Here is a 12338-nt window from a genome sequence, read left to right as displayed (position 1 = left end):
CATCTTCAGTGGTTTTGGAGACCAGGAAAATAAAGTCTATCCCTGTTTCCATTTTTCCCCATCTATTTGCCATGAAATGATGGGACTGGATGCCATGATCTTAGTTTTTTGAATGTTGAGTTTTAAGCCAGCATTTTCACTCTCCTCTTTCACCTTCATCAAGAGGCTCTTTAGTTCCTCTTCACTTTCTGCCATAAAGGTAGCGTCATCTGCATATCTGAGGTTATTGATATTTTCCCCCGCAATCTTGATTCCAGCTTGTATTTCATCCAGCCTGGCATTTTGCCTGACTCTGCATATAAGTAAATAAGCAGGGTGACAATAAACAGCCTTGATGCACTCCTTTTCCAATTTGAACCAGTCTGTTGTTCCATGTCTGGTTCTAACTGTTGCTTCTTGACTTGCATACAGGTTTCTCAGGAGGCATGTAAGTTGGTCTGGTATTCCCATCTTTTTAAGAATTTTCCACAGTTTGTTGGGATCCACACAGTCAAAAGTTGTATCATCAATGAAGCAAAAGTAGATGTTTTTCTGGAATTCTCTTGCTTTTTCTATGATCCAATGGATGTTGGCAATTTGATCTCTGGTTTTTCTGCCTTTTCTAAATCCAGTTTGAATATCTGGAAGTTCTTGCTTCACGAACTGTTGAAGCCTAGCTTGGAGAATTTTGAGAATTATGTTGCTAGCATGTGAAATAAGTGCAGTTGCGTGGTAGTTGGAACATTCTTTGGCATTGGAATGCAACTGACCTTTTCCAGTCCTGTGGCCACTGCTGAGTTTTCCAAATTTGCTGGCATATTAGTACAGCACTTACACAGCATCTTACACACAATCTTTTAGGGATTGAAATAGCTCAGCTGGAATTCCATCACCTTCACTAGCTTTGTTCATAGTGATGCTTCCTAAGGCCCACTTGACTTCACACTCTAGATGTCTGGCTGTATGTGAGTGATCATATCATTGTAGTTAACCAGTCATTAAGATCTTTTTTGTATAGTTCTTCTGTGTATTCTTGCCACCTCTCTTAATCTCTTCTGCTTCTGTTAGGTCCATATCATTTCTATCCTTTATTGTGCCCATCTTTGCATGAAATATTCCCTTGGTATCTCTAATTTTCTTGAAGAGATTGCTAGTCTTTCCCATTCTATTGTTTTCCTCTATTTCTTTGCATTGATCACTGAGAAAGACTTTCTTATCTCTCCTTGCTATTCTTTGGAACTCTGCATTCAATGGGTTTATCTTTCCTTTTCTCCTTTGCCTTTAGCTTCTCTTCTTTTCTCAGCTATTTGTAAGGCCCCCTCAGACAGTCATTTTGCCTTTTTGCATTTCTTTTTCTTGGGGATGGTTTTGATCACCGCCTCCTGTACAATGTTACAAATCTCTGTCCATAGTTCTTCAGGCACTCTATCAAATCTAATCCCTTGAGTCTATTTGTCACTTCCACTGTATAATTGTAAGGTATTTGATTTAGGTCATACCTCAATGGCCTAGTGGTTTTCCCTACTTTCTTCAATTTAAGTCTGAATTTTGCAATAAGGAGTTCATGATTTGAGCCACAGTCATCTCCTGGTCTTGTTTTTGCTGACTGTATAGAGCTTCTCCATCTTCGGTTGCAAAGGATATAATCAATCTGATTTCAGTATTGGCCATCTGGTGATGTTCATGTGTCAAGTTGTCTCTTGTGTTGTTGGAAGAGGGTGTTGGTCCTCTTGGGAAAACTGTTAGCCATTGTCCTGCTTCATTTTGTACTCCAAGGCCAAACTTGCCTGTTACTCCAGTTATCTCTTGACTTCCTACTTTTGCATTCCAGTCACCTATGATGAAAAGGACATCTTTTTTTGGTATTAGTTCTAGAAGGTCTTGTAAGTCTTCATAGAACTGTTCAACTTCAGCTTCTTTGGCCTTAGTAGTTGGGGCATAGACTTGAATTACCGTGATATTGAATGGTTTGCCTTGGAAACAGAGATCATTCTGTTGTTTTTGAGATTGCAACCAAATACTATATTTCGGACTATTTTGTTGACTATTAGGGCTACTGCATTTCTTCTAAGTGATTCTTGCCTACAGTAGTAGATATAACAGTCATCTAAAATGTCAGTGTTCATTTTTGCCATCTCCTGTTTGATCACTTCCAATTTACCTTGATTCAAGGGCCTAACATTCCAGGTTCCTATGCAGTATTGTTCTTGTAGCATCGGACTTTACTTTCACCACCAGACACATCCACAACTGGGCGTTGTTTTCACTCTGGCACAGCCTCTTCATTCCTTCTGGAGCTATTTCTCTGCTCTTCTGCAGTAGCATATTTAGCACCTACCGACCTAAGGGGCTCATCTTTCAGTGTCATATCTTTTTGCCTTTTCATACTGTCCATGGGGTTCTCAAGGCAAGAATACTTACGTGGTTTGCCATTTCCTTCTCCAGTGGACCACGTTTTGTCAGAACTCTCCACAATGACCCATCTGTCTCGGGTGGCCCTACACAGCATGGCTCATAGTTTCATTGAGTTAGACAAGACTGTGATCCAAGTGATCAGTTTGGATAGTTTTCTGTGATTGTGGTTTCATTCTGTCTGCCCTCTGATGGTTGAGAATAAGAGGCTTGTGGAAGCTTCCTGATGGGAGGGACTGGCTATGTGGAAAAATGGGTCTTGCTTTGTTAGGTGGGGCCATACTCAGTAAATCTTTAATCCAATATTCTGCTGATGGGTGGGACTGTGTTCCCTCCCTGTAGTTTGGCCTCAGGCCACAGTTGATTTCCTTTAGGATTGACTGGTTTGATCTCCTTGCTCTCCAAGGCACTTTCAAGAGCATTCCCCAGCAGCACAGTTCAGAAGATCAATTCTTCAGCGCTCAGACTTCCCTAAGAGAGTGGAGATGTTAGGTAGTTAAATGTATCAATCTAGATCTCAGAGGAGAAATCTCAGTCAGAGACAAAGATTTGTAATTCCTCAGACAACAGATGAAGACTATGAAGCCATAGCAATGGCTGAGACCCATAACAAGAGTGCATGAAGGTGAAGACAAGAGGCCCAAAGACAGAACCTTGAGCCAATTGCCATTCAGTGTTGGTGGAGGAGAAGGAAAGTGAAGGACCAGAGGTGAACAGGATGAAAACCAAGGAAGGTGGCGCCAGAGAAATCCAGAGAAAAAGCTTCTTCAAGGAGGAGGTGGCCAAAAGTGTCAAACGCCCAGAGACTGAGTAACTGAGGCTCAAGAATTGACCTTTGACTCTGGCAAGATATAGGTGATACAGACAAGAGCCATCCGTGTAATGACGGGGACAAAGGGCTGGTTGAAGCAAGAGAAATTGAGAACAAGAGGGATGAGAGCATCAAGGGAGGGTTTCTCTAAGAAGGGTCATAGGACACAGTGATGCACAGGTGATCATGATAAAGGTCCAATAATGAGGGAGAAACAGCTGACCCAGGAGTAACTATGAGAGCAACGTCCTGAGACGCTCTGAGGAGGGTGGAATCAGCTGGAGGTGTGGAATGGTTTCCACTGTAATCAAAGGTGGTGGTGGGAGCAGGGACAGAATTGGGTGGTTCTTGTGTGATTGCATCCATTATTTTCCTCTGAAGTCTGTGGTGCCATCACCACCTGAAACCGAGGTTGCAAGCCTGGGAGATTAGAGTAGAATTAGTTATCTCAAGAGGAAGTAAAGCTTCTATGGTATTGAGGTTTGTAGTTTTGATTTTGAAGTGAGTCCAATCACACAGGTATACTGGTTCTTGAGCACAACTGGATCCAGTCAGGATTTGGGATTTTTCCAGGTGAGTACAATGGATACAGAAAAGGACCAAGGAGGGATCCAGGACTCCAGGCTGGGTAAGGGCAGTGAGGACATAACTGATGGCGCTGCAAGGGGCTAAGGCTGATGGCTCAGAGGTCTCAGGGGGCTCAGAGATTTGCTGGTGTGGGGTAATACAGTACCTGAGCTGGAGGAATAGGAGGATCAGGAGGTGGGAGGGTTGAAGTTACCAGGAATGACAAGATCAGGTGTGCCCATTTGAAGCTGTGGCCGAGGTGTGGTTGGAATCAAGGAGGGCCTCTGAAAACTCTTTTGTGATTCAGCTGGTAAAGAATCCACCTGCGATGCAGGAGACCTGGGTTCCATCCCTGGGTTGGGAAGATCCCCTGGAGAAGGGAAAGGCTACCCACTCCACTATTCTGGCCTGGAGAATTCCATGGACTAGGCAGTCCATGGGATTGCAAAGAGTCAGATGGGATCGCAAAGAGTAGACACGCTCGAGCGACTTTCACGTTCTGAAATCTCTTAGCTTCTCAGCCCCTCCCAACCTGGGAGTCAGAGGGCAACCTCCTACCAGGAGGGAAGGGGTACATCCTTTACTGTGCAAACCAAGGCTGAGGCTTGGAGATGCTGGACGCTAAAGCTAAAATGTCAGAAGCTGGAGTGCTGACTCTGAGTGCTAGACTGAGGGAGGATTCTTGGTGTCAGCCCTCCTCTTAGCTTCCACAGCAGCCGAGCCCCTGGCTCCCCCTCCCAACTCCCACCTGCTCCCTGCCTCACAGCCTTTCCTACATTCCTCAGTCCTCTGGGGAATCTCTGCCAACAGAAGAGCAAGTCCACAGCCACAAGTCGCACCTTCTTGGAGCTAACCAGACTGCACCCAGCACTGAAAAATGTTTGTGGCAGATTTTCATGTTTGCTTGTTCACTCACTCATTCACTTAGTTAATCATTCATTCACATACTAAGTGGTTCCACCTTTCGGTTATTTTTCATTAGGTTTGAGCTGCTAAACTCAACCACTGTGAAGCTGCTCATCCCCCCAACCCACCAGCCAGACGTCCAACATATACCGAGTGCCCATCACAGTCCTGTATAGGTGGGACAAACAGGCATCATATGTCCTCACGTCTGACAAGTCCCATGTTCATCACTCACCTATTTCCTGGGTCCCATTCATGTCATGTGTGTGCTGTCTGAATCCTTTGAGCCTCTTCCTCATAGCAGGGTTAATAATACATGAATTGCCATCTATCAAAGTTCACATGATGTGTCTTTATTAACCTTTAAAGTTGCCTATATATTGCATTGGAGAAGGCAATGGCAACCCACTCCAGTGTTCTTGCCTGGAAAATCCCAGGGATGGCGGAGCCTGGGGGGCTGCTGTCTATGGGGTCGCACAGAGTCGGACATGACTGAAGCGACTTAGCAGCAGTAGCAGTAGCATATATTGCATTAAAGAGATCTTTTTAAAATTTGTGAAAGTCATGCTTGCTCATTGTGGAAAATGTAAACAATGACAAAACATACAAAATAAAAAACCTCCCTTAAAATTGACTACTTCCATTCCTCTATCCCACAGTGCAGACCACTGTGAAAAGTGTGGCCAGAGTGGTTTAATTCTTATCCTTCAGTATCTTTTCTATACATTTGCAAAGGGGGAAATATATATAATAATTATATGGTGTAGTGTATGTTTACAAATTGAGGTCATATAGACTATTGTTCTGCAACTTGCCTTTTCTCTGTAACAATAAATGAGAGACATCTTGCCAGGTTGGCTCTTCAGATCCACTTCATTCTTTTGAAAGGCTGCAGAGCATTCACAGTATGGAGGGACCTGGTATATTGAACAGGCTCCTATCAGCAGACATTAAAGGTATTTTCAACAATCCCCAGCTACAATGCTGATGGACATCTCTCTGAGCTCTTTTATATGATCATTTCTGAGGGATCATTCCTAAAAGTGGAATTGCTGGGTCAAGGGCATTTTAAATTTTAATGGTTACCAGGCATAGTGCCATAGTGCATAGTACCAGACACACAGTAGGGTCTTTGTAAGTGTCTGTGCAATGAATGGATACTGCTGGACTGCCCTCTAGGAAGAACACACCATTTCCACTCCCACCAGCAGCAGAGAGGCACAGTACTGACCATTTCTGCTACTTGAGCCCAGCCAGGCTGGGCTTCAGGATAACCACTTTCCTCTAAGCCACTCTGCTGCTGCTGGGAAGGATTTAAAGACCCTACGTCACCTTCAAAAAAGGCAGGCACCCTGGTAGGGGATGACCTCCTCTTCCAGGTCTGCAAAGCCCATGGCTTAAATCCTCCCACTGGGGCAGGTGTTTACCACAGTGAGGGCAACCATGTGGGACTTCTCTAACGGGCGCTTCCCATGTTTACACGAAGCACCTACATATCTTCCTTCTGCTCCCCGATCCACCCCTGAAATGGAAGGGAGACTTCCTGTGACTGGGCTCACTCTAGCACCAGCTCCAGAGCCATGCTGTCTCTCTCTAACTGCTGTTCTTCCTCTGGGTCCCCGCCTCCAGCAGGAACAGCCCCTGTCCCTAGCTCCTTGGGGGCTGGCTATGCCATCTCCCTGCCCCTGGCCCTGTCACCTGTCTAGGACCTGGGGCCCCAAGAAAGGCTATTATTGGGAGAGGCCTGCAGAAGGAATCCCTACCAGCACACACCAGGGCCAGTTCTACCTCCAACCCTCCCAGGAACACTGGCCAGCACTGCTTCTGTGCCCTCTGCCGGGGAGCAGTGCCAAGGCAGGGTCCTGGTGGAGGAGCCTGAGCCCCCGAGATGCTGGCACAGGGGTATCTCTCACACTGCATGTCCCATGCCAGCCCCCACAGGGATAATGATGCCCTGTGAAGACTGTCTCGCAGGCTGCAGTGGTGAATGCCTTTCCTCTGAGGGGTTAAGCCTGCAGATGAGGCTGAGGTGGCGCTGCCCAGAACCCCACGGGACTGGAGGAGAAGGGTAGATCTCTCTCCTCTCCTCCCTCCAGAGATTCCAGGGTGGAGCAGATCAAGGTCTCCAAGACCCTGCCCCATAGATGGCCAGCCTCCCCTACTCACCTCCGCGTGCCCCGTCCCCACCCCCATAATGACAGAGTCAGAGCTGAGTTCTAAGCGTCCCAAAGGAAAGCATCAGGGGGATGGGATGAGGAAGCACGCAGTGGTCACTCCCCACCTCTAGTCCCCGTCCGGACTCTTTGGCACCCAAAGACCTCAAGGAATCAGAGGTCAAAGCATCTGCCAAGATTCTCTCCTCCAAGGTGACCTACTGATGTGCTGTTCTTCCAGGCTCATCAATGGTGGGATTTTTCAGGCACAGTGACCTCCACCCGCCCCTCCCCCCGTCCTCCACACACACACACACACCCATGTAGCCCAGCAGTGCCTGAACTCACCTCCCCACAGTCAGAGGCAGACTCTCAGCAACAATCAACTGAAATTTAGTGAGAACATGTGTTGGGGGTGGGGGGAGGACAATGGGGTCTTCTCTATTCAGGTAGAATGGGAGAGAGAGGTGAAGCAGCCCCATCTTGCAGGGTACATTGGTGACCTCCCAAACATCTCAGAGCTGGCGGTCCAGGCCACACTGGTACCCCAAGGTGCAGACTCCTCCACTGATCAGAGCAGCCCATTCCACTGCTGGACACCTCCAATTGTTCACATTTTCCTCCTGGCAGTCTCTAACTTATAATGGGAGGTGAGGGGTGGACATGTCACTCCAGACCAGCCCTTGAGACAAGAGAAGCAACTGGCATGGAACAAGGATAGAAAAGCAATAAGTTAAAGCCAAGAACTGCCAGAGATGTGGCAGAATGGGCCAGGGTGCTCCAGGGCTCCTGAGAGTCTCTGGCTTGACCCAGGAGGCACTGGGGAGGTGGTTGATGACAGGGTTCCAGGCAGGAGGTGAATCAGAAGGTGGAGTTGTCCATGCCTCTGCGTAGCCCGGCATATTCCTCAGGCCTGAAGCTGTAGGGTGGGGGCGGCTCCAAGGGAGGCAGACCCAGGACAGGCTTCAGAATTATCTGCAGGGAAAGGAGGGGACACAGTGACTTCTTAGGTCAGGCCACTGGCCATCACCACCCGTGTGCTGGTGGAGGCATGTTTATCAGGGAGAACAGTGACCCCAGGCTGGTGGCAGAGCCCTCCCCAGGGCCCAGAGACATGGGGTAAGGACACTCTTCATTGCCCCAGTTGCTGTAAAAGTCAGAAAAGGGAGGTACAGACAGCGGAGGACACAGCAGGGGTCGGGATGGATACCCACCTCACTGTAGGGGGGTGGGGGCTCAGAAATGCGTGCTGTGACCCTCTCTACAGGAGCGATGGGGGGCTGTTCCAGGGGGGCTGTTGGGGCCTCCTGCTCTGACTTTCTGCAGTTGAGATACAAGTGCTTAGCCAGGCCGCAGATGCACAAGAGGGGTATGATGATCAGGAAGATGATGACAAAAATCCTGGGGTAAGGAACCACCAACATCAGGCCGAGTCTCCAGTCACCCCACACCGCCCTCCCTCCCTTGACCTACCCCCACCCTTCACAGCAGGAAGTCCAGGCCAGACCCATCGGAGGACTGTGCCCAGAGGAACTGGCCCAGGACTCACCTTAAGGGGCCGGAGAAGAACTCGAACTGCTCCGGCTGGTACTCTTGGCAACAGCTGCTCCCACAGCATTTGAATCCCCTAGGGCAGGTGCTGGAAGTGGGGTGGGATAGAGGCTCTTGGTACCAAGGTGGGGGCAGGGGAGGAGGGCAGAAGGATCCTAGCTTCCCTAAAACCCACCCATGTGCTCAGGGCACAAGCCACACCTTTGGCAGAGCAGGGTTACAGGCCCCTCTGGGCTTAGTGGGAGGAACCTGGGGCTGGGACTGGGACCTGGGTTTCAGGTTCAGCTCACTGCTGGCCTTGTGCACTCCTGCCAAGGTACATTCCTTACTGGGCCTCACTTTCCTCATCTATAAAATGGGTGTAATGAATGTCCTATTGACCTTACTGGCCAGGTGTGGGATTGAGTGTTGTAGTGGTTACAGCATCACTCTAAAGAGATGCAGGGGGAGAGGGGCAGTGGGGCAGGAGCGAACTCTAAGAGTGAATGGCGAGATGATGGGGCCCCCAGAACAGGAGGCAAGAGGGACTCAGTGTTCTTGGAACATCCAGGGCTGACTCGGTAGAAACACTTTGCTGCCCAGAGATCACCCCCTCAGCCCCTCCTCATTATGGGGAGTGACCCCCAAGTGTGAAACTGCCCATGGGTTGGTTGGTAGAAGGAGTGAGGGGGTAGAAGAGTGGACTGCCCCTCTCTGGTTGGGGGTGGGGATGGTTTCTGGCTAGAAGGGGAGTGGGTGAGGGTGATGAAGGCAGGCAGGGCAGGATTTGGGGTGTCTCCTCCCCACAATGGAAGTTACAGCCCAAACCCCAGACTTACAAGAAGAGACCACATGTGGCTGCAGCCTGTGGAAGAGAAGAGGCAAAGGTTTGGGTCATAAACTGGGGGCCGGGATTTCCACCCAGATGCTACCCAGGTACCTCACAGCCCCAGAGGATCAGCACTTTTCCTCAAGCCTGCTTTCCACCTCACTCCACATCTTCCCTGGGTCAATGGTTCAGCCCTAGCTGCCACCTGGTGGCCCTAGCTCTCCTTCCCCTTCTCATCACACCTCCTACCACATTTGCTCAGCCCTAGGTCTGTAAGCTTACACCACTAACCCACCCTTCCAGCCCACCCCCAGCACAGCCCCCCACCGAAGTCACTCCCAACACCTTGGCAAGTTCCTCTCCCACAAATCTGATCACCAGAAACCTTGCAGGAAGCTTCCCTCAGTGGCTCCCTGGGTCCCAGATGCCAGGACCAACCCACCACCCACTGGGAGTTCCCCCGCTGCAGGGGCAGACCCTTGTCCCTGAGCCTTCAGGGCCCACTGAACTCCCAGTCATCCTTCAGACCCAGCCTGGGCCTTCCTGGCTCTGAGAAGTGCTGGACCCTCCTCTCCAGAAACAGCTCCCCCCTCCCTTCCTCTTCTGCACTAGTTCTGTGCCACGTGGAGGCTATCATTATAGAATTTCACCTGATTAACATAAAAATATGTGTATAAGCCCTGCTTGGAGTGCTCTCTCCCCAGGAATCTGAGAGGCTGGCTCCAGCACCTTCTCGGACCATCTTCCTTAAAATTACATCTCCTCTCACAAAGCACTTCTTTTCCCCTAACTGTGCTTACTTTCTCGGCATAGCTCCTGTCAACATCTATCATACTACGTATTTTACTTTATCTTGCTAGTTGTTTGTCTCCTCAGCAGAAAACTCCACCAGGGAAGGGATTTTTGTCTGTTGAAAACCAATACTTATGATTTTGGCAGAATGAATGAAGGAACATTCATTGACAACCTGGTTTCATTTCATCCTGGTTGCTCCCAGGCAGTGGGGGGAGGAAGGAAAGCAGGCAGAGGAACACAGCTAAAGGGAGGTTATCTGCCACCCCATCCCAGCCTCCAGGGGGATTAAAAAACCACAGCTCAAGAATAAGGAGCCAATTTTCTTTTATGAGACCACCATATCTTTCTTTTGGGGTCGGGGGAGGGTCACGCAGCATATAAAGATCTTAGTTCCCTGACCAGGGATTGAACCTGTACCCCCTGCAGTGCAAGTGGGATGTCTTAACTACTGGAACACCGGGGAAGTCCCAAGACCACGATATCTTTATATCTTGAAATAACAGTTCAGTTGCTAACGACAACAACAATAAAGCTTAGAATACCAATGACAGCCAATAACAGTTGGGCTGATCCCCCTTTTCTGTGCTCAGTCCCGTGTGCACACCTCCTTCTCTCAAGCCTTGGCCAGTAGGGTCAGGAGCAGGAAAGAACCCCTGCAGGTTGGCCCAGAGAGGGTGAGGTGATGGCAGAGACGGACCAAGGGGTCCAGGCACTCAGCATACCCACTTTCCCTCATCCTAGCCCCTGTGCCTCCCCCTCTCCTGGCCCCCAACTGAGAAAAAGACAGCAGATTTAACGACTTAATCTTGAGCTCCTGTTTGGAGGAGCAGGGGATCCTCTCCCAGATTCTCTCCCCTTCACCCACTTTTTAAACAGGGGCTGATTTTCACTGAGGTGGTATCAAACATTGGGGCAATTCTGGGCAACTTCAACTTAATTTACATGTGAACCGAGGGCATTAACAGCCTGCCCCATGGAGTTGTTGGGAGAAATCAACAAAAGGATGCACAGCCTAGTGCTGGCACAAACCCACTGCAGGTGATGGAGAAGGAGTAGCAGGGCTTTTGGGGTGAAGTCGCTCGGCGCAGTTAGTGAGTGTTGTGGGGGAACTGGCCTGGCCCTTCCCTCAGACTCTCATAGAGGTTAAAAATCCATATTCTAGAGCCATGTCAATTTCCAGGATAATCTCCCATCCCAGAACCAGATAGACTGCCCTTTCCCCAGGCTGGAGGGAGAGAAGAATGTGGGGGTGCTGACACCCTGCCTTACTCCTGGAAATCACAGATCATCCCAGCCTTGGGTCAGGCAGCCAGATCAAATCCTATCACCTGCTAGAATTCTACCCCCAGTCCTATAAAGGGAAGAGGGAGCCTCCTTTTCTCTAGGGCACGAGCACAGATACACAGTCCCAGCGAGGGCCAGGACTTCCCCCAAGGTCACCCAACACTGGCAGGAACGGAGCTGGGGAGACAAGCTGGCGAGACGTCCAGATCTCTGTCCAGACCTCAGGTCCCTGCTTTCTGACGCTGCGGGAAGGAGCCAGAAGGGCGAGTCAAGGCTAACACTCTGAGAGAGGCGCTAGATGTCCGACAGCGGTGTGCGGGAATCGGTCCCACGACACAGTTCCCCACTAGGTGAAGGAACCCAGACCTTCTCAGGACCTCCCACCGCGTCCTCTACCTATTACTTCCCCGGCGAAAAAGAGAAAGGAGTGGCTAACTGCCTGTGGTCACGAGGAGATCCTGACAATGGAAGGTGGTGCTCGGGAGTCAGAAGCAAGCCCCTGACCCACAAGAATAGGGGCCTGAAAGTTCCACAGTTTTACCTCCCAAGCGCTCACCTGTTGGAGGCTGGCCAGCAGGCCAAGCAGCAAGAGGCTGGCGACCCAGGTGTCAGACATTCTTGCTTGGGGGCCACTGAGCTTCCCTGTGTAAGGGAAGGAAGAGAGAGGCGGGGCCGCGACCTCTCCCACGACTCTCCACCTATAGGGCCCCACCTCGGGATGGGGGCGGAGCTAATGCACCCGGGAAGGGCCCGACCCGGGCAAAGGAGGGGGAGGAGGAAGACGTCTGGATTGGGAAATGGGAGTTAGAAAAGATAATCTGATTATAAGAATATATATATTGTGCTGTCAGTTCAAGACTGCTGATCTACCCCTTCCCAACCCCTAACTGCTCCACCCTCTAAGTGGTCCCAAGCTTGAGATGGAGAGGGGCTGCAGGCCGAGCGAGCTGGACCACTGGAAGTCCCTCCCTTCCCACACGGATTTCTGGGGGGCAGAGGGAGAGCGGAAGCGAAGGCCTTGGAGTGGATTGAGGGGATTGTAACGGAAGGAGGTGCCACTTTTTGTTTTGTT

General features: G+C 49.9%; 1 protein-coding gene across 1 annotated transcript; it reads right to left on the bottom strand.

The window, feature by feature from the left end:
* Nucleotides 1-7348: 7348 nt before the first annotated feature.
* TMEM92 (transmembrane protein 92) lies at nucleotides 7349-11899 on the bottom strand. Its single transcript, XM_065910869.1, has 5 exons — nucleotides 11823-11899; nucleotides 9198-9223; nucleotides 8378-8467; nucleotides 8043-8229; nucleotides 7349-7803 (listed from the first exon to the last, which is right to left on the bottom strand). The coding sequence occupies exons 1-5, from the start codon at nucleotides 11880-11882 to the stop codon at nucleotides 7690-7692; spliced, it is 477 nt and encodes a 158-aa protein (XP_065766941.1). The 5' UTR covers nucleotides 11883-11899; the 3' UTR covers nucleotides 7349-7689.
* Nucleotides 11900-12338: the final 439 nt, after the last annotated feature.

This window comes from Muntiacus reevesi, chromosome 18, assembly GCF_963930625.1.
Source record: "Muntiacus reevesi chromosome 18, mMunRee1.1, whole genome shotgun sequence".
NCBI classification, from domain to species: Eukaryota; Metazoa; Chordata; class Mammalia; order Artiodactyla; family Cervidae; genus Muntiacus; species Muntiacus reevesi.
This window is presented reverse-complemented; position numbering and strand designations above follow the sequence as displayed.